Raw genomic sequence first — 23,067 nt, forward strand, 5'->3', positions numbered from 1 at the left:
GGGTGCTATTGCTTTCTCCGCAGATATGCACGTAATACCACTCTAATGATAGGAACCAAAGAGGAACTAAAGAGCCTCTTGATGAAGGTGAAAGAGGAGAGTGAAAATGCTAACTTCAAACTCAATATTCAAAAAATGAAGATCATCTGGTCCTATCATTTCTTGGCAAATGTGTACGTGCTAAGTCACTTCAGTCATGTCTGACTCTTTGCAACCCCATGAACTGTAGTAGCCCTGCAAGGCTTCCCTGTCAGTGGGATTCTCCAGGCAAGAATACTGGAGTGGGTTACCATTTCCTTCTCCAGGGTATCTTCTTGACCCATGGATCAAACTCTTATCACTTATGTCTCCTGCACTAGCAGGCAAGTTCTTTACCAATATCACCTCCTGGGAAGCCACAGATTGGGCAAAAATGGAGTAACAGTGACAGACTTTATTTTCTTGGCCTCCAAAATCACTGCAGATGGTGACTGCAGCCATGAAATTAAAAGACACTTGCTCCTTGGAAGTAAAGCTACGACAAACCTAGACAGCGTATAAAAAAGAAGAGATGTAATACTTGGCCAACAAAGGTTCATACAGTCAAAGCTATGGTTTTTCCATAGCTTTTTTCCATGTGTGGATATGAGTGCTGGACCATAAAGAAGGCTGAGCATCTAAGAACTGATGCTTTCAAATTGTGGTGCTGGAGAAAACTCTTGAGAGTCCCTTGGACAGCAAGGAGATCAAAGTAATCAATTCTAAAGGAAATCAACCTTGAATGTTCATTGGATGGACTGAGGCTTAGCTGAAGCTCCAATACTTTGGCCACCTGATGCGAAGAGCTGATCACTGGAAAAGACCCTGATGCTGGGAAAGACTAAAGGCAAAAGAAGAAGGGGGCAGCAGAAGACAAGATAGTTAGATAGCCTCACCAACTGAACAGACATGAATCTGATCAAACTGCCAGACATAGTGGAGGACAGAGAAGCCTGGTGAGCTACAGTTCATGGGGTCACAAAGACTCAGACATGAGCTAGCAACTGAACAACATTTCGTATATCCCAATGAAAAAAAGAACCAAAACCTGCCAGAATGTGAGAAGGACTCAAAATGGATAAGAAGCAGTAACAAAACTATATTTCAAATGAGCAACATAACAGCAATGAACAAAACAGGTAAGAACAGAACATTGGACACCAGTATGGTGCCTATACAGTATGAGACTAAAGACAAAAAGAGGTGTACACAATACCACACTCTAGGAAGTAAATATATTTATAATAGTAATTCTGAAATTACATTTACATGTATACCAGAACTGAACAAATAATAAATAAATTGTAGATAAGAGCCAAGTTTTCCACTGCTGGAAAAAGGAGTTACAAATAAGGAAAAAAGAAAGGCTAGACTGAATCTGGTGTCAGTAGATTAAAACTGGCTTATCAGTATGAATTCACAGTTTTTAATATATATGAACAAATATATTTACACAGAGATAGGTCAAAAAATACAAGTTCTTAGATCTATTTGTTCAAAACACCTAGAAGTAGGAGCAACTAGCACTTTTAGACCTGAGACCTTGGCTTCTAAACACTATTCTGAGATAAAAGGAACCCGAACTTCTTGAAAAATGATCAATTCCAGGCCTGAGGAAGAAAAATAAAAGACAAACCAGAAAATAAAGAAGTGCTCCAAAACAAATGATGAGGCATGTTGAAAGATGAATACGAGCTAACAGCAAAGAGCTTCCAATAGTCAGATTCAGGATAATCTGAGCAATAAACAATGACAAAATTAATATTTATGTGTCCTACAGTATTAATAAATAACTGAATGAATGAATGTGTGAGACAGAACAATTATTTCTTATAAAAGAATTCCATGGGTTCATCCCTGGTCAGGGAACTAAGATCCTGCAAACCATGCAGAGCAGCCAAAATAACCCCAGAAAATCATTACTAAGGAAAGCAGTACAGCAATATTTGTGGCAGATAAGAATTATTGATAGTAGATAAAGATATGATGAGAAATAAGTTATTTGCATAATGCAACAAAGAACTAGTATCTAAAATATACCACTCATTAGACAATACAACTTAAAAATGGACCAAATATTTCAACAGACCATCAAAGACATACAGATGGCAAACAAGCACATGATAAGATCCTCAACATCATTTAATTCAGTTCAGTCGCCCAGTCATGTCCGACTCTTTGCGACCCCATGAGTCACAGCACGCCAGGCCTCCCTGTCCATCACCAACTCCCGGAGTTCACTCAGACTCACGTCCATCAAGTCGGTGATGCCATCCAGCCATCTCATCCTCTGTCGTCCCCTTCTCCTCCTGCCTCCAATCCCTCCCAGCATCAGAGTCTTTTCCAATGAGTCAACTCTTCGCATGAGGTGGTCAAAGTACTGGAGTTTCAGCTTTAGCCATCATTCCTTCCAAAAACAGCCAGGGCTGATCTCCTTCAGAATGGACTGGTTGGATCTCCTTGCAGTCCAAGGGACTCTCAAGAGTCTTCTCCAATACCACAGTTCAAAAGCATCAATTCTTCGGCGCTCAGCTTTCTTCACAGTCCAACTCTCACATCCATACATGACCATGGAAAAACCATAGCCTTGATTAGACGGACCTTTGTTGGCAAAGTAACGTCTTTGCTTTTGAATATGCTATCTAGGTTGGTCATAACTTTCCTTCCAAGGAGTAATTGTCTTTTAATTTCATGGCTGCAATCACCATCTGCAGTGATTTTGGAGCCCAGAAAAATAAAGTCAGCCATTGTTTCCATTGTTTCCCCATCTATTTCCCATGAAGTGATGGGACCAGATGCTACGATCTTCATTTTCTGTATGTTGAGCTTTAAGCCAACTTTTTCACTCTCCTCTTTCACTTTCATCAAGAGGCTTTTTAGTTCCTTTTCCCTTTCTGCCGTAAGGGTGGTGTCATCTGCATATCTGAGGTTACTGAGATTTCTCCTGGCAATCCTGATTCCAGCTTGTGCTTCTTCCAGTCCAGCATTTCTTATGATGTACTCTGCATAGAAGTTAAATAAGCAGGGTGACAATATACAGCCTTGATGTACTCCTTTTCCTATTTGGAACCAGCCTGCTGTTCCATGTCCAGTTCTACCTGTTGCTTCCTGACCAGCATATAGGTTTCTCAAGAGGCAGGTCAGGTGGTCTGGTATTCCCATCTCTGTCAGAATTTTCCACAGTTTATTGTGGTCCACACAATCAAAGGCTTTGGCATAGCCAATAAAGCAGAAATAGATGTTTTTCTGGAATTCTCTTGCTTTTTCAATGATCCAGTGGATGTTGGCAATTTGATCTCTGGTTCCTCTGCCTTTTTTAAAACCAGCTTGAACATCAGGAAGTTCATGGTTCACATATTGCTGAAGCCTGGCTTGGAGAATTTTAAGTATTACTTTACTAGCGTGTGAGATGAGTGCAATTGTGCGGTAGTTTGAGCATTCTTTGGCATTGCCTTTCTTTGGGATTGGAATGAAAACTGACCTTTTCCAGTCCCGTGGCCACTGCCGAATTTTCCAAATTTGGTGGCATATGAGTGCAGCACTTTCACAGCATCATCCTTCAGGATTTGAAATTGCTCCACTGGAATTCCATCACCTCCACTAGCTTTCTTCCTAGTGATGCTTTCTGAGGTCCACTTGACTTCACATTCCAGGATGTCTGGCTCTAGGTGAGTGATCACACCATTGTGGTCGTGAAGATCTTTTCTGTGTAGTTCTTCTCTGTTTTCTTGCCATCTCTTCTTAATATTTTCTGCTTCTGTAGGTCCATACCATTTCCGTCCTTTATCGAGCCCATCTTTGCATGAAATGTTCCCTTGGTATCTCTAATTTTCTTAAAGAGATCTCTAGTCTTTCCCATTCTGTTTTTTCCCTCTATTTCTTTGCATTGATTGCTGAGGAAGGCTTTCTTATCTCTTCTTGCTATGCTTTGGAATTCTGCATTCAGGTGCTTCTATCTTTCCTTTCTCCTTTGCTTTTAGCTTCTCTTCTTTTCACAGCTATCTGTAAGGCCTCCTCAGACAGCAATTTTGCTTTTTGCATTTCTTTTCCATGGGGATGGTCTTGATCCCTGTCTCCTGCACAATGTCACAAACCTCCGTCCATAGTTCATCAGGCACTCTATCAGATCTAGTCCCTTAACTCTATTCCTCACTTCCACTGTATAATCATAAGGGATTTGATTTAGGTCATACCTGAATGGTCTAGTGGTTTTCTCCACTTTCTTCAATTTAAATCTGAATCTGGCAATAAGGAGTTCATGATCTGAGCCAGTCAGCTGCTGGTCTTGTTTTTGCTGACTGTATAGAGCTTTTCCATCTTTGACTGCAAAGAATATAATCAATCTGATTTTGGTTTTGACCATCTGGTGATGTCCATGTGTAGAGTCTTCTCTTGTCTTGTTGGAAGAGGGTGTTTGCTATGACCAGTGCATTCTCTCGGCAAAACTCTTAGCCTTTGCCCTGCTTCATTCCATATTCCAAGGCCAAATCTGCCTATTACTCCAGGTGTTTCTTGACTTCTTACTTTTGTATTCCAATCCCCTATAATGAAAAGGACATCTTTTTTGGCTAAAAGGCCTTGTAGGTCTTCATAGAACCATTCAACTTCAGCTTCTTCAGCATTACTGGTTGGGGCATAGACCTGGATTACCGTGATATTGAATGGTTTGCCTTGGAAACAAACAGAGATCATTCCGTCGTGTTCGAGATTGCATCCAACCACTGCATTTCGGACTCTTCTGTTGACCATGATGGCTACTCCATTTCTTCTAAGGGATTCCTGCCCACAGTAGTAGACATAATGGTCATCTGAGTTAAATTCACCCATTCCAGTCCGTTTTAGTTAGCTGATTCCTAAAACGTCGACATTCACTCTCACCATCTCCTGTTTGACCACTTCCAATTTGCCTTGATTCATAGATCTAACATTCCAAGTTCCTATGCAATATTGCTCTTTATAGCATGAGACCTTTCTTCTATCACCAGTCACATACACAACTGGGTATTGTTTTAGCTTTGGCTCCATCCCTTCATTCTTTCTGGAGCTATTTCTCCACTGATCTCCAGTAGCATCTTGGGCACCTACCGACCTGGGGAATTCCTCTTTCAGTATCCTATCATTTTGCCTTTTCATACATTGGGTTCTCAAGGCAAGAATACTGAAGTGCTTTGCCATTTCCTTCTCCAGTGGAAGACATTACTCATTAGCAAAATCACAATTATAATCACAATGTTTTATCCACTAGTTATTCCACTAGAATGGCTAAAATTAGTAAGGGTGGCCATCCCAGGAGTTAGTATGTGAAACTACTAAAAATTTTTACAAACTCTTGATGGGAACATAAATGTTAACATTTATGTTACAAAATGGTTTAGCAATTTCTTAAGAAGGTACATGTACACCTACCTATAACTTAGGCTAACTATTTACCCAAGAGAAAAGTAACCATGCACCACTATCAAAATTTTTTAAGCTGACAAAGAAAAAAGCCAAAAAGAAGATACATACAAATTTTAATACTGGTTATATTTTGCTAACTGGATTTGGGGGTAATTCACTTTTATATTATTTCTATTTTCCAAAGTTATTATTAAGAAACCTAAAGCATTTTCATTTAAAAAAAAAAATCAAACAGAAAGCAAATGTTATTCACAAGTTAGTGTGGGTTTTTCTTCTTTATCAATCAGATCTTATTTTCCATTTCTGACATATTCATTAGACTGCAAAGAAAGAAATTATACGAGGTAATTCAGACAAGATTTTAATCATGATGTGAACAGGGGCAAGGCAGAGAAATAAAACCTGGAGGACTAATAAAATAAGATGAATTAATAGCTGATTAGTTGTATATCAACTTCAGAAAAATTATATACCACAAGACTCCATCCTTAATTAAGCCCAGATGCTGGGAAAGATTGAAGGCAGGAGGAGAAGGGGACAACAGAGGATTAGATGGTTGGATGGCATCACCAACTCACGAGTTTGAGTAAACTCCAGGAGTTGGTGATGGACAGGGAGGCCTGCCATGCTGCAGTCCATGGAGTCATAGAGAGTCGGACACAACTGAGCAACTGAACTGGACATTATTTAATATTGTGATGAAAACAAAAGATACACTTTAAGTATACACATGATAAAAGCTGAAAAAGTTAATAAATACTTTATATGACACATTCAGAACCCAAATGAAATCTGCTACAGAAATATATGGATCCAATTGTGCCCTTTTTCCCACCCTCAAACCACAATCTAAAGGATAAAGTTTCAGTTAAGGACACAACTATAAAATGGGACTGCAAATGAGGAGGAGGGACACATTTCACCCACTCAATCAAGTACGTCTAATTAAGAAACAAAAAAAATCCTGAAGAAGCAAGGTAAAATACTGGCAGCACAAGGGGAAAAGGTAGAGACATCTGAGTTGACAGTATACTCTCTATGTCAGTATAAGAATTAAGGTTTCCCTAAAAGGTAACTTAACTTTATGCCTCATTAACAGATTTATATAGCACGTAGAAGGTCACAAAAGATAGATTCAATCTGCAATTTTAAGATCACAAGATATTCATTTCAGTCCTGGTATTAGCAGGGTTATGTACCAAATGAAGTTCAAAGAGGAGTAAAATTGGCTGGAGGGATATGACTCTCTACCATATAAATGCTGTTAAAGAAAATGGAAAGACTAAAGTCACAAATAAAGATAGCTGTCTTCAAGCTACAAAGCAATAATATTAAAAAGATAAATCAGACTTATCTTTTTGGTCCTAGGGAGTAAATGAGAATATCTGAATGCAAATATCAAAGACCGATACATATAAAAATAGGAAGAAAAAAATTAATAGTGACATCTATTCAAAGATGAAATGTGTTATCTGAGAAGGCAGCTGAGTTTAACAGACTAAATCAGCTCTGTTTGTTAGAAATATAACACAAGTCATATATGCAATTTTAAATTTTCTAGAAGCCACATTTAAAAAAGTAAAAACAAATAAGTAAACTCAATTGGACGGCATCACCAATGGAAATGAGCCTGAGCAAACTCCAGAAGATAGTGAAGGACATGGAAGTCTGGTGTGCTGCAGTCCATAATGTCACAAAGAGTCAGACACAACTTAGCAATTGAACAACAAAAACTCCATTGTAATAATAAATTTTTTCTTTAACTCAATATATCCAAGACATTATTTCCACATGTAATCAATATAAAAATGAATTAGATATTTTATATTCCTTAAGTCTTTGCAAAATCCTCTGTGCATTTTCACTTATACCAAATGTCAATTCAGACTAGCAATATTTCAAGTGCTTAACAGCCATATATGCTTGTGGCTATAATACTAGTCAGAGTTACAGTCACAGGCATGTTGCAGGGGGAAGTAAGAGTATTATTTGCATAATTAGGTTAAATGACAATACATCTTCCCATCTTGAGATCTTGTGAAAATAGAAGGATGAAAAAAGCAAGTTTTAATAACATAGGCAAAATTTTTAAAGGATTTACTTTGGTCCATTTTAATCAGTCACTACTGTACCTTGTGTACTCATGATATATATGCATTCTGTACATAACACAGTTTTAGCAAAGAGTTCAAATTATTTCAAGCATATACCTCTCAAGCCAGCTTCTAAAAGATTTTAAAGCCATTTCCTGCCAAAATACTGATTCCCATGACTCATAAAATGTTCAACTGATATTCATCTTAACATTACTTGCCTAATAAAAAGGTGTAGAAACAAAGAATTTATTATCTGATTTTTTAAAAAAATTTCTATAGCTAGTACACCACCATACACAGGAAAACAGAAATTCAATTCCTGTTACAGGCCAAACTGCATACACCCAAAACTCTTATGATGAAGCCCTAATCCCAATGTAATTGTATCTGGGAGATAGGGCCTTAAGGGGGGTAACTAAGGTTAAAGGAGGTCATAAGAGTAGGGCCCATCATGTGGAGCCAGTATCCTTACAAGAAGAGGAAGACACACTGGAGATAACCCTTTCTCCTCTAGAGGATGCACAAAGGCCACGTGAGGACACAGACAGAAGGTGGCCATATGTAATTCAGGAAGACCCTTCTCAGATACCAAATCTGCTAGCACCTTAATACTGGACTTCCAGCCTCCAGAACTGTGAGGAAACAAATGTCTGTTGTTTAAGCCACCTCATCGGTGGTTTTCTGTAATGGCAGTCCTAGCAGACTAACAAAGTTCTAAGAAAATACTAGTTAAAAAATTGTACTGCAAACTAAATTACATTACTGCTGAAATTACTAATTTATTATGATAAATGTTGCTGTATGTTTATAAATTTACTCTACAACAGAAGATTTGAAAAGCCTGCCTTGTAGAGCTACTGAAGCAGCCAAAGTAATCTGAAACCTCAAAACAGAAAATTCTAACTTTTTCCATAACCTAGGTCTGTTAATTTATTCCATTATAAAAATAATGGTCTCTCTTTCAGCCATCTTGGACCCTGTGGAGGCCTGCTGGGAACAGGACTTCTAAAACAACAAATATGTCTGGAAGGCTGTGGCCCAAGGCCACTTTTGCTGGCTATAAGCGGGGTCTATGGAACCAAGAGGGAGTACACAGCTCTCCTGAAAATCAAAGGTATATATGCTTGAGATGAAACTGAATTCTATCTAGGCAAGAGACGTACTTATGTATACAAAGCAAAGAACACCACAGTAACTCTTGGCAGCAAACCGAACAAAACCAGAGTAATCTGGGGAAAGACAACTCATGCTCAGGTAAACAGTGGCATGGTTTGTGCCAAATTCCGAAGCAGCCTTCTTGCTAAGGCCGCTGGACACAGACTCTGTGATGCTGTACCCTTTGAGGATTTAAACTCATTGAAAAGCAAACAAATAAAAGTATGGATTTGTTCTCTTGTGTTTCTGCTAACCACACACACACACACACACACACACACACACACGCACAAACAACATTCTACTCAAGAGCAGTACAATACGTAGTAATGCCAGAGATCAGCAAAGGGCTCAGAAAAGCATGCTACCCATCACAATACTGCAACTAACTACACCCCCCACAATATTTGTAATATTAGCATAAATAGTAACTGAAAATATATTTTTACAAATTGACAATGCTGTTACCTACTAGGAGAGTAGTCTTCAAGGAGTTTAAGTTAGGGAAAGGATCAAAGATGGAAAAAGCTTCCCAGAATGAGTAGTTTTGAGGTGGGCCTTCGTTAATGGATGGATGTGACTTCAAGATAGGTAAGAACAGCATAAGCAAAGAAAGAATACAAAACATGATTTGATCTAAATAGAAGGAAAAAGCCAAGCAAAGAGACCCTAAAATGACTACCCAAGTTTTTAATTAAAAAATATATAAGATAATCGTACATCAATAAGAGTCCCCCTTCACCTCAAGTTTTGCTTTCCAAGGTTTCAGCTACCAGCTGTTAACTGTGGTCTGAAAATATTAAATGGAAAATTCCAGAAATAAGCAATTCATCAGTTTTAAATTGCGTGTTGTTCTGAATAGCATGATGACATCTCACACCTTCCTGTGCTGTCCTGCTCTGTCCAGCCTATGATGTGACTCATCCCTCTGTTCTGTATATCCTGCCCATTGGTCACTTAGCCTTCTCAGTATAACCAGATCACCCGTTATGATATTGCAATGCTTGTGTTCAAGTAACCCTCACTTCATAATTTTACTTAATAATGGCCCCAAAGAACAAGAGTTGAAATTCTGGCAATTTGCATATATGAAAGAGAAGCTATAAAGTACTTTCCATAAACGAAAAGTGAAGGTCTTGATTTAATAAGGAAAAAGAAATTGTACCTTAAAAGGAATCTTCTATCCATGAAATTGAAAAAGAGGAAAAAAAATTTATGCTACGTTTGCTGATACACTTCAAACTGCAACAGTGCCTGATAAATGGAAAAGGAAAAGTCATAGTGCAAGATAAATGGAAAAGTCAGGATGGAAAAGGCATTAAATCTATGGGTGGAAGACATGAACATAAAACATGTTACAAATGATGGCAACAGGTCACATCAGAAAGCATGCAGCCTGTATGACAACTTTAGCAAGCAAGGGATCCCCTAAAATGACACCAAGCCATTTACTCCAATATGAAATGGTTACATAGACTCAAGAATAGATTTCAACTGAAAAATGTAAAAATTGTTGGAGAGGCTGAGTCTGCCAATGAAGAAGCCACTGCCACATTTCTGGCAGAGTTGAACTTGAGAGAGAGATCACATTTTTATAACCACCATTATTACAGTATATTGTTACAATTGTTCTGCTTTATTATTAGCTATTGTCCATTTCTTACTGTGTCTAATTTATAAGTTTAACTTTATCCTAAGTATGTATGTATGTATAGAAAAAAACAGTACAGACAGGGTTCAGTATTACTATCTGTGGTTTCAAGCATCCACTGAGGACCTTGTAATGTATCCTCCATAGATAAGGGTGTTCAGTTCAGTTCAGTCGCTCAGTTGTGTCCGACTCTTTGCAACCCCATGAATTGCAGCACACCAGGCCTCCCTGTCCATCACCAACTCCCGGAGTTCACTCAGACCCACATCCCTCGAGTCAGTGATGCCATCCAGCCATCTCATCCTCTGTTGTCCCCTTCTCCTCCTGCCCCCAATCCCTCCCAGCATCAGAGTCTTTTCCAATGAGTCAACTCTTCGCATGAGGTGGCCAAAGTACTGGAGTTTCAGCTTTAGCATCATTCCTTCCAAAGAAATGCCAGGTTGATCTCCTTCAGAATGGACTGGCTGGATCTCCTTGCAGTCCAAGGGACTCTCAAGAGTCTTCTCCAATACCACAGTTCAAAAGCATCAATTCTTCGGAGCTCAGCCTTCTTCACATCCATACATGACCACTGGAAAACCATAGCCTTGACTAGATGGACCTTAGTCGGCAAAGTAATGTCTCTGCTTTTGAATATGCTATCTAGGTTGGTCATAACTTTTCTTCCAAGGACTAAGTGTCTTTTAATTTCATGGCTGCAATCACCATCTGCAGTGATTTTGTGTGGACCACTGTAAAAATATAGCTAGAAATCTGAAATCTAGTACCTGCTGTAACTTGGAGCTATACTCTGGATGGGTAAGCTACATAACCTTTCTGAGCCTTAGACTGGGACAACGTATTTATGAGGTTATCATAAGATATATATGAAATACTTGAAATATTTGGCACTTCAGATACAATAAGCACAATAAACGACAGTTGTTACAGTGGTTGTGCAATAGACAACAGCTATTATCAAGGCCTCTGGACTGTTATCTTGCAGTTAAATGATTTCCAAACCGGGCTATAATCAGAAACATCTGGGAAGCTTGATAAAAACAAGGTAATTTTAAATTACCTAGGTCCTAAGCCTAGAAGTAGGGAATTAGAATGTTCTGGTAGGGCCTAGGAAATAAGTTTGTTTTTTTTTTTTAAAAAACAAGGACCTTAGAAGGCTATATTATAAATAGATATTTAAAGTTCTACAATAGGTCGATTATTTTATGAAAGTAATATTTTAGTACAACAATCTGTATTACAGATTCATTAAATGAAATGAGAACAGTCTTTTATTCACCCTAGTTAGATTTTAATTTGTTAAATGGCATCCACTAGTGACACTAGTTAAACGGAATCCCCTCGTCCTTCAATTAAAAAGCACTGGAATCTCCAAGCCCTAGCCAAAACCCTTCAACATAATTTCAAGTAAAAGGTGTCTCCATCAAGCATCAAACTTTCCCCTTTTCACTTGTTCCTAGCCAGTACTAATGTTGATGGCCTATTTATCTCACAACACTGTATATGCATGTTTTTGGTATTATCTTTGCACTTCCTCCATGTTCACCAAATACTTAAGTTTCAAAAGGATAGAGGCTGCAACTTTTCAGCAAGTCTATGATTATTTCAAACTTTCAGAAATGTGAAAAAAAAGGGAACAACATCTGTGTAATTATCTTTTTAACAGCACAGCACCATGATCAAACACAAACAAGTATTTTTCGTGGGTCTACTTGCCAAATTGCCGGGAGAAATATCAACAACCTCAGGTACACAGATGACTTCACTCTAATGGCAGAAAGTGAAAAAGAACTAAAGAGTCTCCTGATGAGGGTGAAAGAGGAGAATGAAAACGCTGCTGTGAAATTCAACATTAAAAAAAACTAAGATCTGGCTGATTCATGTTGATGTTTGATAGAAAACAACAAAATTCTGTAAAGCAATTATCATTCAATTAAAAACAGATAAATTAAAAAAAAAAAAAAACTAAGATCATGGTATACGGTCCTATCGCTCCATGGCAAATATAAGAGGAAAAAGTGGAAGCAGGGACAGATTTGATTTTGTGGGCTCCAAAATCACTGTGGATGGTGAATGCAGCCATGAAATTAAGATCCTTGCTCCTTGGAAAGAATGCTACGACAAACCTAGACAGCATATTAAAAAGCAGAGACATCACTTTGCCGACAAAGGTCCACACAGTCAAAGCTATGATTTTTCCAGCAGTCATGCATGGATGTGAGAGTTGGACAATAAGAAGGCTGAGCACCAAAGAACTGATGCTTTTGAACTGTGGTGCTGGAGAAGACTCTTGAGAGTTCCCTGGATTGCAAGATCAAACCAGTCAATCCTAAAGGAAATCAATCGCTGAGTGGTTCCTATTGGAAGGACTGTTGCTGAAGCTGAAGCTCCAATACTTTGGCCACTTGATGCGAACAGTCAACTCTGGAAAAGACCCTGATACTGGGAAAGATTGAGGGCAAAAGGAGAAAGGGGTGGCAGAAGATGAGATGGTTAGACAGCACCACCAACTCAATGGACATGAATTTGAGCAAACTCTGGGAGACAGAGGACAGAGGAGCCTGGTGTGCTACACAGTCCATGAGGTTGCAGAGTTGGGCACAACTTAAAGACTAAAAAACAATAACTTACCAGATAAGTCATTCTAGTCATTTTGTAGGCTCACACCTGAATTAAGCAACTGGTTAAGTAACTCTTACTTTTCTGTATTAGATCAACTTTTATATTCTAATACAAAACATGACAGGATTGACTACAGTTCTAAGATTGGGGCTTCCCTGGTGGCTCAGTTAATAAAGAATCTGCCTGCAATGCAGGAGACCCAGGTTTGACTCCTGGGTAGGGAAGATCCCCTAGAAAAGGAAATGGCAACAATTTCATTCTTTCATGCCAAGTTCTCATGTTTACTCAATTTGCCCTTCTCAGCAATCAGAACCCAGACTACAAGTTGTACTCAGAGCAAATTTGGTTTTGCAAATTATACAATGAGTATGTATTTTGGTTTCCTTAGTTGTTTTCTATTTGCACATTATTTTATACATCCATAAAACAAAAATCATTTCTACTTAAATGTCTTCCCTTTTCACTCAGCTGTCAGAATACACTGTACAAAATATAACTGGGAATTAACTTCCCAGAATACTTCTTGCTGGCATCCATATTGGCTGAGCAATGGAAGGGCCACCAGGAAGGACTCTTGAGTCAGAATGACTGGCCAAAGACAATCTGGAACCTAATTCCATCACCATAAAACCTGAGACTGACAGCCAGGAAGCAGAGCAGTTCTCCTGGGGTTCTTCACCCTTCTGCTCTCCCCCTGGGCGCCCTTTTCCAGTAAAGTCTCTTGCTTTGTCAGCACGTGTGTCCTCGGACCATTCGTTTCCGAGTGTTACACAAGAGCCCACTCTTGGGGCCTGGAAGGGGTTCCCTTACCTGCAACAAAAGCACTAGCTAAGGCAGAAATGAAATACAAGCTGTAAGTTCAGAGCTGCCTCTAGGGAACTATGGCATTGTGTTTCCAAACCTGACACTGCTTCCATCTTGCTGTCATGCCTGACCTGTTAGTCACCATATCTGGGCTGCCATGTTGTTGTTGTTGTTTTTTTAATTAAAAAAACAAACAAAAACAGAATGTAGCTGGGAATTAAAATGGAAATCTAACCCAATACTTAACAGAGAGCAGAACTTCAATAAAGAAATGAACCAGGAAATAATGACCGAGCAGCTAAAATACAAAGATTATTATCAGCAAGCTGAACAGCTACAAACTTCAAGGACAGGAGAAGTTAGGTACATTCCTGAGAGCACAAAAATGTGAAAAACTATGTATAATTTAAAAACAAAAATGACTCTCATATTGCATTATTTAACAGTCCCATATATAAGTCATAGCACAAAACCAAATATTCCTGACAGTGATTTTAACAAGTTCAGTATATTCTTATGAAAGTAGAGAAGCTAAATGGATTATACATAACAAATGCCTTTCTCCAATAATATGAAAAATATAAATTAAAAACAAGTTTAAGATACTAAACTAACAAATGCCCTAGGAAAATAATTGGGGAAGGCAGAGGAGGATTAAGGATAACTCTTTTCATACTATTTATAGTTCTAAAATAATGAAACTGAACATCTTGAAATAATAAAATGGCTAGACAGTTGGAATATCAATATTAGAAACACCATATACATACTTAAAATAACCTATATATAGATTAATAAACCAGGGTTGAGAACCACTAACCACTAATATACCACTAATCACAACCATGAAAAAAAGTATGTAATTAAGAAAACAAATCAAACTTCAGTGATTGAAATATTAATAATTTAGTGGCTTTTTTCCCCTCTTGGTTAATGTATTTAATCACCAAAGAACTAAATATACCTATTAAACTTTTTAAAATTAAAAATGGTTTAAAATGTTGATGCTTTAAGGTAAGACTAGTTACTGAAAAAAATTTTCCTTGTATAGACCCAAAAACATGTAACAAATGAGGTAGTACCCTAGTCATTATAATAGAATAACCAGAAAGCACTAAGATTGCTATGAAGATTTTGCCTCCTCTTGCACAAATAATTACCTCACTCAAAATATTTCTAGTATTTTCGAAAACTGATTGACAATATATACCAAAAGCTTCCTCAAAAAAGGAAGAACTCTGATTATACTCTGAATGAACAATTTAAACATATAATAAAAAAGTCACTCATATAAAGAAATACTAGCAGTTTCAAACAGCTACTGCTTTGAAAGTACCAGTAAAAATTTTTAATAACTAGACATTTTAGTACTATTTAAGAAATTATTAACCTCAGTCTGTCTAGCTGTGAAGAACACATAAGTTTCACAAAAATCACTTTATTCTAATTTCCTTCAAGTTTGCTCTCCAAAGTAAAACTACCAAATCTTATAAAAATATAAAAAAATTTATTCACCAAACTAGAGTATGGCTTTTCTTCAATATAGACATTCAATTATTAAACATAAAAATTCAAAGCACAGATGAATAAATTTACAAAAACCTTAAAATGTTTATTTTCCATCCTAGATGTCTCTCCTGGCATTATTGAGACTCTACTATGCTCATTTAGCTGTCCCACAGGCCTCTCAATTTCATGTTTTAAATTACCTATTCAAGAAATGATACCTACTCCTCTCTATTCAAGGGACTCGCAAGAGTTTTCTCCAGCACCACAATTTGGAAGCACCAATTCTTCGGTGCACAGACTTCCTTATGGTTCAACTCTTACATCCACACAGGACTACTAGAAAAACCACAACTTTGACTATATGGACCTTTGTCAATAAAGCGATATCTCTGCTTTTTAATATGCTGTCTAGGTTTGTCATAGTTTTTCTTCCAAGGAGCAAGAGTCTTTTAATTTCATGGCTGCAGTCACCACCCACAATGATTTTGGAGCCCAAGAAAATAAAGTCTGTCACTGTTTCCACTTTCCCCCCATCTATTTATTTGCCATGAAGTGATGGGACCAGATGCCATGATCTTAGTTTTTTGAATTATGAATTTTAAGCCAGGTTTTCACTCTCCTTTTTCACTTTCATCATGAGGCTCTTTTGTTCCTCTTCACTTTCTGCCATTAGAGGGGTATCATCTGCATATCTGAGGTTGTTGATATTTCTCCTGGCAATCTTGATTCCAGCCAGGCATTTTGCACAATGTACTCTGCATGCAAGTTAAATAAGCAGGGTGACAACACACAGACTTGACATACCCATTTCCCAATTTTGAACTAATCTGTCATTCTATAACTGGTTTTAACTGTTGCTTATTAACCTGCAAATAGGTTTCTTGGGAGACAGGTAAGGTGGTCTGCTATTCCCATCTCTTAAGAATTTTAAAGTATCCACACAAAGAATTCAGCATAATCAATGAAGCAAAAGCAGATGTTTTTCTGGAATTCCCTTGCTTTTCTAAGACCCAATGAATGTTGGCAATTTGATCTCTGGTTCCTTTGCCTTTTCTAAACCCAGCTTGTACATCTGGAATTTCTCCATTCAGGTACTGCTGAATACTAGCTTGAAGGATTTTGAGAATTACCTTGCTAGCATGTGAAATGAGCACTAGCTACCTAGGTGATTCTGATTTCTAAGTTTGAGAAATACCAAGTGGCAGGAAGAATTATAAACCAGATGTTTAACAAAGACTTTTTTTCTTCTCCATCTGCTATAATCTTTCAAGGGTTCTTCATCACCTAGTATGGTGGTTCTCAAACTGGCTCTCCCAGGTGACATTTGGCAATGTCTGGAGACATTTTTTTTCATTGTCATCGCTGGGGAGGATGAACTGCTACTGGTATCTAGTTAGTAGAGGCCAGGGATGCTGGTCAACATTGTACAATGCACAAGACAGTCCACTCCTTCCAAATTAAAAACGCCAAACTGCACTCTTGCCCAGCCTGAGAAACACTGATCTGAGCCTCATCTCAAATGAAGCTATCAAAAGTACTTAGTTGTGGCCCCAGAGGTAAACAAAACAACAGAATTAACAAATCTTCAGTAAAGTCAATTTTTAATCCCACCCTGGTGAGGAAGAAGGAGGGGGAGATTATCTTTATATTGTATATGGGTCTTCCCTGGTGGCTCAGATGGTAACGAGTCTGCTTGCAATGCAGGAGACTCAGGTTCAATCTCTGGGTTTGGAAGATCCCCTGGAGAAGGAAAATGGCAACCCACTCCAGTATTCCTGCATGGAGAATCCCATGGACAGAGGAGCCTGGCGGAAAACAGTCCATGGAGTCACAAAAGAGTTGGACACATCTGAGCGAGTTTCATTTGTATACAAGTCAAACAAATACAGATAAAATGCAAATGTCACAGGAATATCTAAAATAAATGTCACATAAATACCTAAAATACACTTCAGAATAAAGTAGGCAAGATTAGGCTTTACTCCCAACCTCAGAGGATACTTATGTACTCTCCTCAATCTGCAAAGTACTTCTGAAATTAAAAAACATTGCTTAAAATAAAATACACAAACTTCAGGACAGGCATGACCTCATCTTTAAACTACTGTCACTAAGATTTTTAGGTCTATTTGTTACTGCACCATGGTTTAACCCAGAACTATTCGAAGCATAGTCTATAGAGGAACCAGTCTGATTGTTCAATGGTTTACACCAGAGAAGTACAAATGTAGAACACAGAAATGAAAATTTTTATACCAGAATAACTTTATGTCTAGTGGATCTTTAAAAATTGGGGCTTGTATTTTTGCCTTTTAAAATTTCATCTGCATTAGTAAAAATAACTTACAATAACTTGTACTTTACAATTGTGTCAGTTAATAGTGAATTGGAAATTTAAAAAAATAAAATAACACTGTTTGAGCAGCAGTAACCTAAACCTATCATTGACTTATACATCTAGTAAGTGGCAAAGCCAGGATTTGACTGCATGTCTGTCTGACACCAAAGTCTTTTTTCTTAGTCCTTATACTATATTTGTTATTATTAACACTTTGAACTCAAATCCCTATCTGTAATCCCTATCTCTGTAGAGATACACTGCACCAAGTATGAATTACAAGGACCTTTTGTGTGTCTCATCTAAGGCCTTCAACGCTGAATGCTAACCAAGCTGCCTTTTTGGTCCCTTTTACCCAAGCTCATGCTCAAAATCTGGCTCTCCACATCTTCCATAATGCAAAAGGACAAGACCAAAAACATTTTTTTCTCCTCAAAGTCAAGAGCAGAGACATTTAATGATATAATACTATCTTCTTTTGCAACCCACCCTGCTTTCTATATAACTGTGGGAGATGACCTCCTCTCAAGGAAAAGTAGATCTCAGATCTTTCTAACCACACCAGCTACATAAAGTACACAACAAATTAATCAGAAATAAGACAATTTCATTTAGCCTTACATCCTCACACTAAGACCTCTATCATAAAGTTTAAAGACCTTCAACTTCACCAATCCATACTGCACATCTCCCTAAGTGTTTTTACAAACTTTTTTGATCACAGTTCTCAATTAAAAAAAAAAAGTTATGTCTCAACACAATATACAATACTTACACAACAAAATTTACCACTCCAAATTTTTACAATGTACTGCTATTTTTTATTTCTTTACTACTTTGTGAAGTATTGGTAGAAATCCACAAAACTGATTTCAACATCCACTTGTCTCAACTCACAGTCTGCAAAACACTGCTGTAGAGACCAAATGTAGGTCTACATTTAACAGTGTGCTCTCATCTGGCAAGCCTAACTTATAATCACACTACCTTAAAATTCTACTCCTCAAAAACACATTTTTTATACATCAGTTTCATTGTGCAATAGATCTTGTCATTTAGAGTCCAAACTCTGTACAGAAAAATAAAAGTTTTGTCTCAAAATTTAGTAAAATGTACAAATGTTAAATTAAGTTTCTACTTCTAATCAACAACTGAAGCTAATAGTTTAAGCTAATAGTTTACTAGCTTAAAATGTGAAACATGCTCTCAGCTGATAATTTAATTAGACAATAACACTCTATTGGCAAATACAAGAATAGTCTATAGTGAATACATATACCATCAATTTATAGAAAGTCTGAAACCAACTTAACCCACTATCTTCACACCAAGTGGTCTACTCATCTGACCACTCCCTATTATTGAGATCTTGGAAATCTAACTCTTCCTCCTTATCATTTTTTGTTGCTGTTTAGTCACTAATCCATGTCCAACTCTTTTGCAACCCCATGGACTGTAGCCCGCCAGGCTCCTCTTTCCATGGGATTTCCCAGGCAAGAATACTGGAGTGGATTGCCATTTCCTTCTCCTGGGGATATTCCTGACCCTGGGATCGAACCCTCCTCTTCCCTATCTCAGGAGGATTCTTTACCATGTGAATTGTCATTTTTAACCCTCTACAACTGCTCTAAGGTCTTTCAGGGGTCCTATCTTGTCTCAGAACAGCTCAGAAGTCCTGACATGTAGTTATTTAAGATTATTTCTTTGGGAAAATATGCAAATCCAAAGAATCAATTATATAACAAAGTTTTGAAACAAGCTATTGGTAACTGATATGTATCTGATACATAAATTACCTTTTCTGTAGTTATGTATCGAATATCTCTAAATCAAAATCAGAAACCAGACACTTTTACTTTACACAATTGTAATAGTTTCTGCAAATTAAAATCTACTTGCCATAAACACACAATAAATTTTTCAGTTATGAGCTTCAATTCTGTGAGCCTAAGAGCACGTGATATTTTTAACAACTGTATTGAGAAGACCTGGCTCCGTCATGCTGTCCAAGCACAGAAGGACACAATGCTACCATACAATCATCTACGGAGCTTCCACATTTATTTCATAGTTCCACTCAACCCAATCTCCTCTAGCCCCACCCACTGAACAGCTGGGTGGGATGAAAGATTGTTTCCTGCCCCCGTTCCCCCCTCCTCCCTGCTCCTTCCCCTGCTATTTGGAGGAATAAGAGATACAAGAAACATTAACTAGACTGGTAATTGTTTATATACTGCTAAGGCAGTATCCTTCAGTCTATCAGGATTTCATAAACTTCATCTCTACCTGTGCACCTAATGCCAAAAAACTTCCCTTCTAAACTTGCTTATAAACAAGTTTTTATAAAGGGTAGGGAATTGACTTTACTCATCACCTTAAAAAATACATAAAATGCTTTAGAATCTAGATTACCTGTTGATTTCGATTACCAAGGGTACTCAGAAAAATATCCTTCCATTTCATCAAAGTAACAACACCAAGAGAAACCACAGTTGAACTAGAACAATAAAGTCGCAAGAATAAACTAATTCAGTATCTAAACAAACACCTGGACCTCACAACCCAGATATGAAACAGTGCACTCTCAAAATGTAACTCAGCAAATGGAAACGTGTTAGAAAAATTTCAGTTGCTAGTTCCTACTATATACACAGTATGAAATGGAACTCGGGAGTGGAAAATGTGAATGAAATGGCCTCGTTCTTTTTCCAATACGTGGAGGAGAAAAGGAAATGAAAGGGCTTCTTAAGGGAAGAAATGAAAATACTTAAATATTTTCAAAACTTAATTTCCTTAAACATCGCCAGTCCGTATCTCCAACTCCCTCCCTTTTCCAAAGACCCTTCCCAGCCCTTCGGCTCCTCCGGAGGGCGCCCTTACTAAACGTTCTCTTTTCCCCTTTTCTTAAAAATTAAGCCCAAACCAGGCTCCTCATCCTCCTTATTCAAGCTTTGCCCGCCATCCACCGGCCTCCGGGGCCGCGCCTGGGGAAAGGAAGCCCCAGAGCCGGGGAGGGGGAGCAAGGAGGCGACACGGTCGCTGGAGCCGCTGCAGCAGCCGCCGCCGCCTGCACCACAGCTTCAGCCTGGTGCATCCCTCTTCCTCCCTCCCCGCCGCCGCCCTCCCGGGGCCGGCCCACACAGCACCCTCACCCGGACGCGCACACACATTCCCACCCTCCTCGCCAGGCCCACTCCCCCACGAGGGGAGCTCCGCCGCGGGAGTTGCGGCCGCCGACGCGAAGAAGCAGGGCCGCGGAGCCGGAGGCCCGGCAAAGGAGACCCTGCTCGGGGTCCGGCGGCGGAGGCCGCGGCTCACGTCTCTCCACTCCCCGGGCCCGCCCGCCGCGGCACAGGAAATGCCGCCGCCTCGGTTCTCCACACATTCAATTCAAACTGTCACTGCCGCCGCCTCCCCTCCCCCCGGGTCCGCCGCCACCGCCGCGCCCCGGGCCCGCCGTCGCCCCCCACCTCACCTGCTTTCGCCCCAGCGCCGCGCCTCGCCTCAGGGCGTTTCCCCCACCACCACCCGATCGGGGGGCCGCAGAGCCCCCCAGCGTCCCGAGCCGCCGACCCGAGTCGCGACGGCCCAAAGCTGAGACTCACCCATGGTGCTGCTGTTGACGCTCCTCTCCTCAGCAGCAGCGGATCTCGCACTGACCGACATCCCCTCCCCCCTCCGCGACCAGCCCGGGCGCAGCGCAGCCCGCCGATTCTCCAAAGCCGCCTACGCCGATTCCGCGGCGTAGCCGCCCGGAGTCGCTGCTCCGCTTACGCAGGCAACAGCGGGCGGACTCCTCCACTGGTTCTCGCCGGACTCCCGCTCCCTCCTCCGCCCCTCCGCCCCCTCAGACGAGGCTTCCGGGCCGAGCGGAGGCTGGCTTCGATCTCGCGAGATTACTTCATCGCTGCCCCGCCGACTCGCTCGTTTTTCGAGCATGACTTCATTGGCGTCAGCGCTCTTTTGCTGTTCGGATTTAGCCGCCATGTTAACATTGGAAGATCTGGCACCTCCGGGGTCATGGATAGTCAGGCTTCTGTGCGTGTTTCTTCAACACCGCCGCTAAGGTTAACGCCTTACGTTAGTGGGTGAAAAGCCTGGGGACGCTGAGAGGGAGTGGCCCGTGGGGTGCGAGGGTGTGGTTTTGCCCTAATCAAAGATGGCTGCCGTTTGTGCAGCCCCGCGCGTTTTCACGTCAGGTTTCGGAGCTGGAGGAGCCTCTGGGTTGGTCTCCGCGCTTACTTACGAAATTGGCGTAAGGCAAAGAGGTGCCACTAAAAGAGGCCAGACTGGGAGGCAACGCTTTGGATAGGGGTCGCCTGTATGCCTTGGCTCCAGGTTTACTGGCCTGGCAGTAATGTGAATGCTAGTGGAGAGATACTTCGAGGCGGGTGTCTATACCCCCATCCGTCCCCGGTTCCTCAGTTTCCTTCACGTTCGGAATGAAAAGTGAGGTTAGGCCCTGGTTACCTCGACATTGCCCTCGCGCTGTCACTTTCCAGTGGCCTGGCACAGCGAAGAGGTCCACTGCTGCAGCTTCCACTGCGGACTCTTCACGACCACACTCGTATTGGCTCAGCCTGTTGGGGCCCGGTTTTGTCCTCGTGGTGCTCACACCACAGTTGAGGAAATGAATGGACACACGTGAAACTATTGGGTATCAGTTAAAAAATAAGGGTTAAAGTGTGTGGTTTCCTACTGTTAATTAGCAGTGAATGTTGCTCAGTCGTTGGCGCCTTCCCCAGCTATTTTCTAGTGAAAGTAGCCTCCTTTTGCTCAGAACAACACGTGATCTTTTGTACCTTTCATAAAAATTAATCGCTGTCTTCATTGTATAGTTCATGCACACGTATTTTGTTTCCTGTTAAACTTCATGTTATGGAATTGTATGCATATGTAATTATCATGAGCTAACACAAAAATGTTCATAGCATTCTTATATTAGTGCAACAATTTAAATATTAACTTACAGGAGAATGGGTGAACAAGTGACATTATTGGACAAACTGAAATACATAGAATGCTAAAAAACGGAAATTAATAAACGAAAGCTACTAGTATTAATTTAGAGTTCATTAATATAATATTGAGGAAAATAACTTACAGAAAGATGTATACGGTGTATCATAAATAAAAATTTAAGAAACTGTGAAGATCATATAAGGTAATTATAGATACCAAATTCAGGATAGCGATTAGTTCCAGAGAGGAGGAGAAGAGAACGTGATAGGTTTCATTTCATAGGATGTTTTTTCTACCAAAAATAATTTGCAGAAAATGTGGCGAAACCTTAAAGGTGGGTGAAGGATACATGGATGTTAAATTGTAATTATTTTCTGTACTCTTTTCTATAGTTGAAATGTTTCCAAGTAATTTAATAAAAATTTTATCTAAGAAAACAGCTCATTTTGTATCTTGATACTGTTTCTTAAGTATCCCTTTATACTAAATTGCTTATATATATAAAGTGTGTT

At 39.6% G+C, this 23,067-nt stretch overlaps 1 protein-coding gene across 3 annotated transcripts in view; it reads right to left on the minus strand.

Annotated features, from left to right (window-relative positions):
* Positions 1-21,250, minus strand: part of SEPTIN7 (septin 7) — a 98,897-nt gene extending 77,647 nt beyond the window's left edge. For 2 of the 3 annotated variants that reach the window (XM_060415027.1, XM_060415026.1), the window contains exon 1: positions 21,199-21,250. Coding sequence is in view for 1 of the 3 variants with exons in the window: in XM_060415024.1 (XP_060271007.1) it covers positions 20,760-20,978 (219 nt within the window). In the remaining 2 variants the exon portion in view is untranslated. Of the gene's footprint in view, positions 1-20,759; positions 21,044-21,198 lie in introns of those variants that run through there. The other variant, XM_060415024.1, reaches the window with a different exon arrangement.
* Between the last annotated feature and the right edge of the window lie 1,817 nt (positions 21,251-23,067).

Source organism: Ovis aries, chromosome 4, assembly GCF_016772045.2.
Source record: "Ovis aries strain OAR_USU_Benz2616 breed Rambouillet chromosome 4, ARS-UI_Ramb_v3.0, whole genome shotgun sequence".
Classification (NCBI taxonomy): Eukaryota; Metazoa; Chordata; class Mammalia; order Artiodactyla; family Bovidae; genus Ovis; species Ovis aries.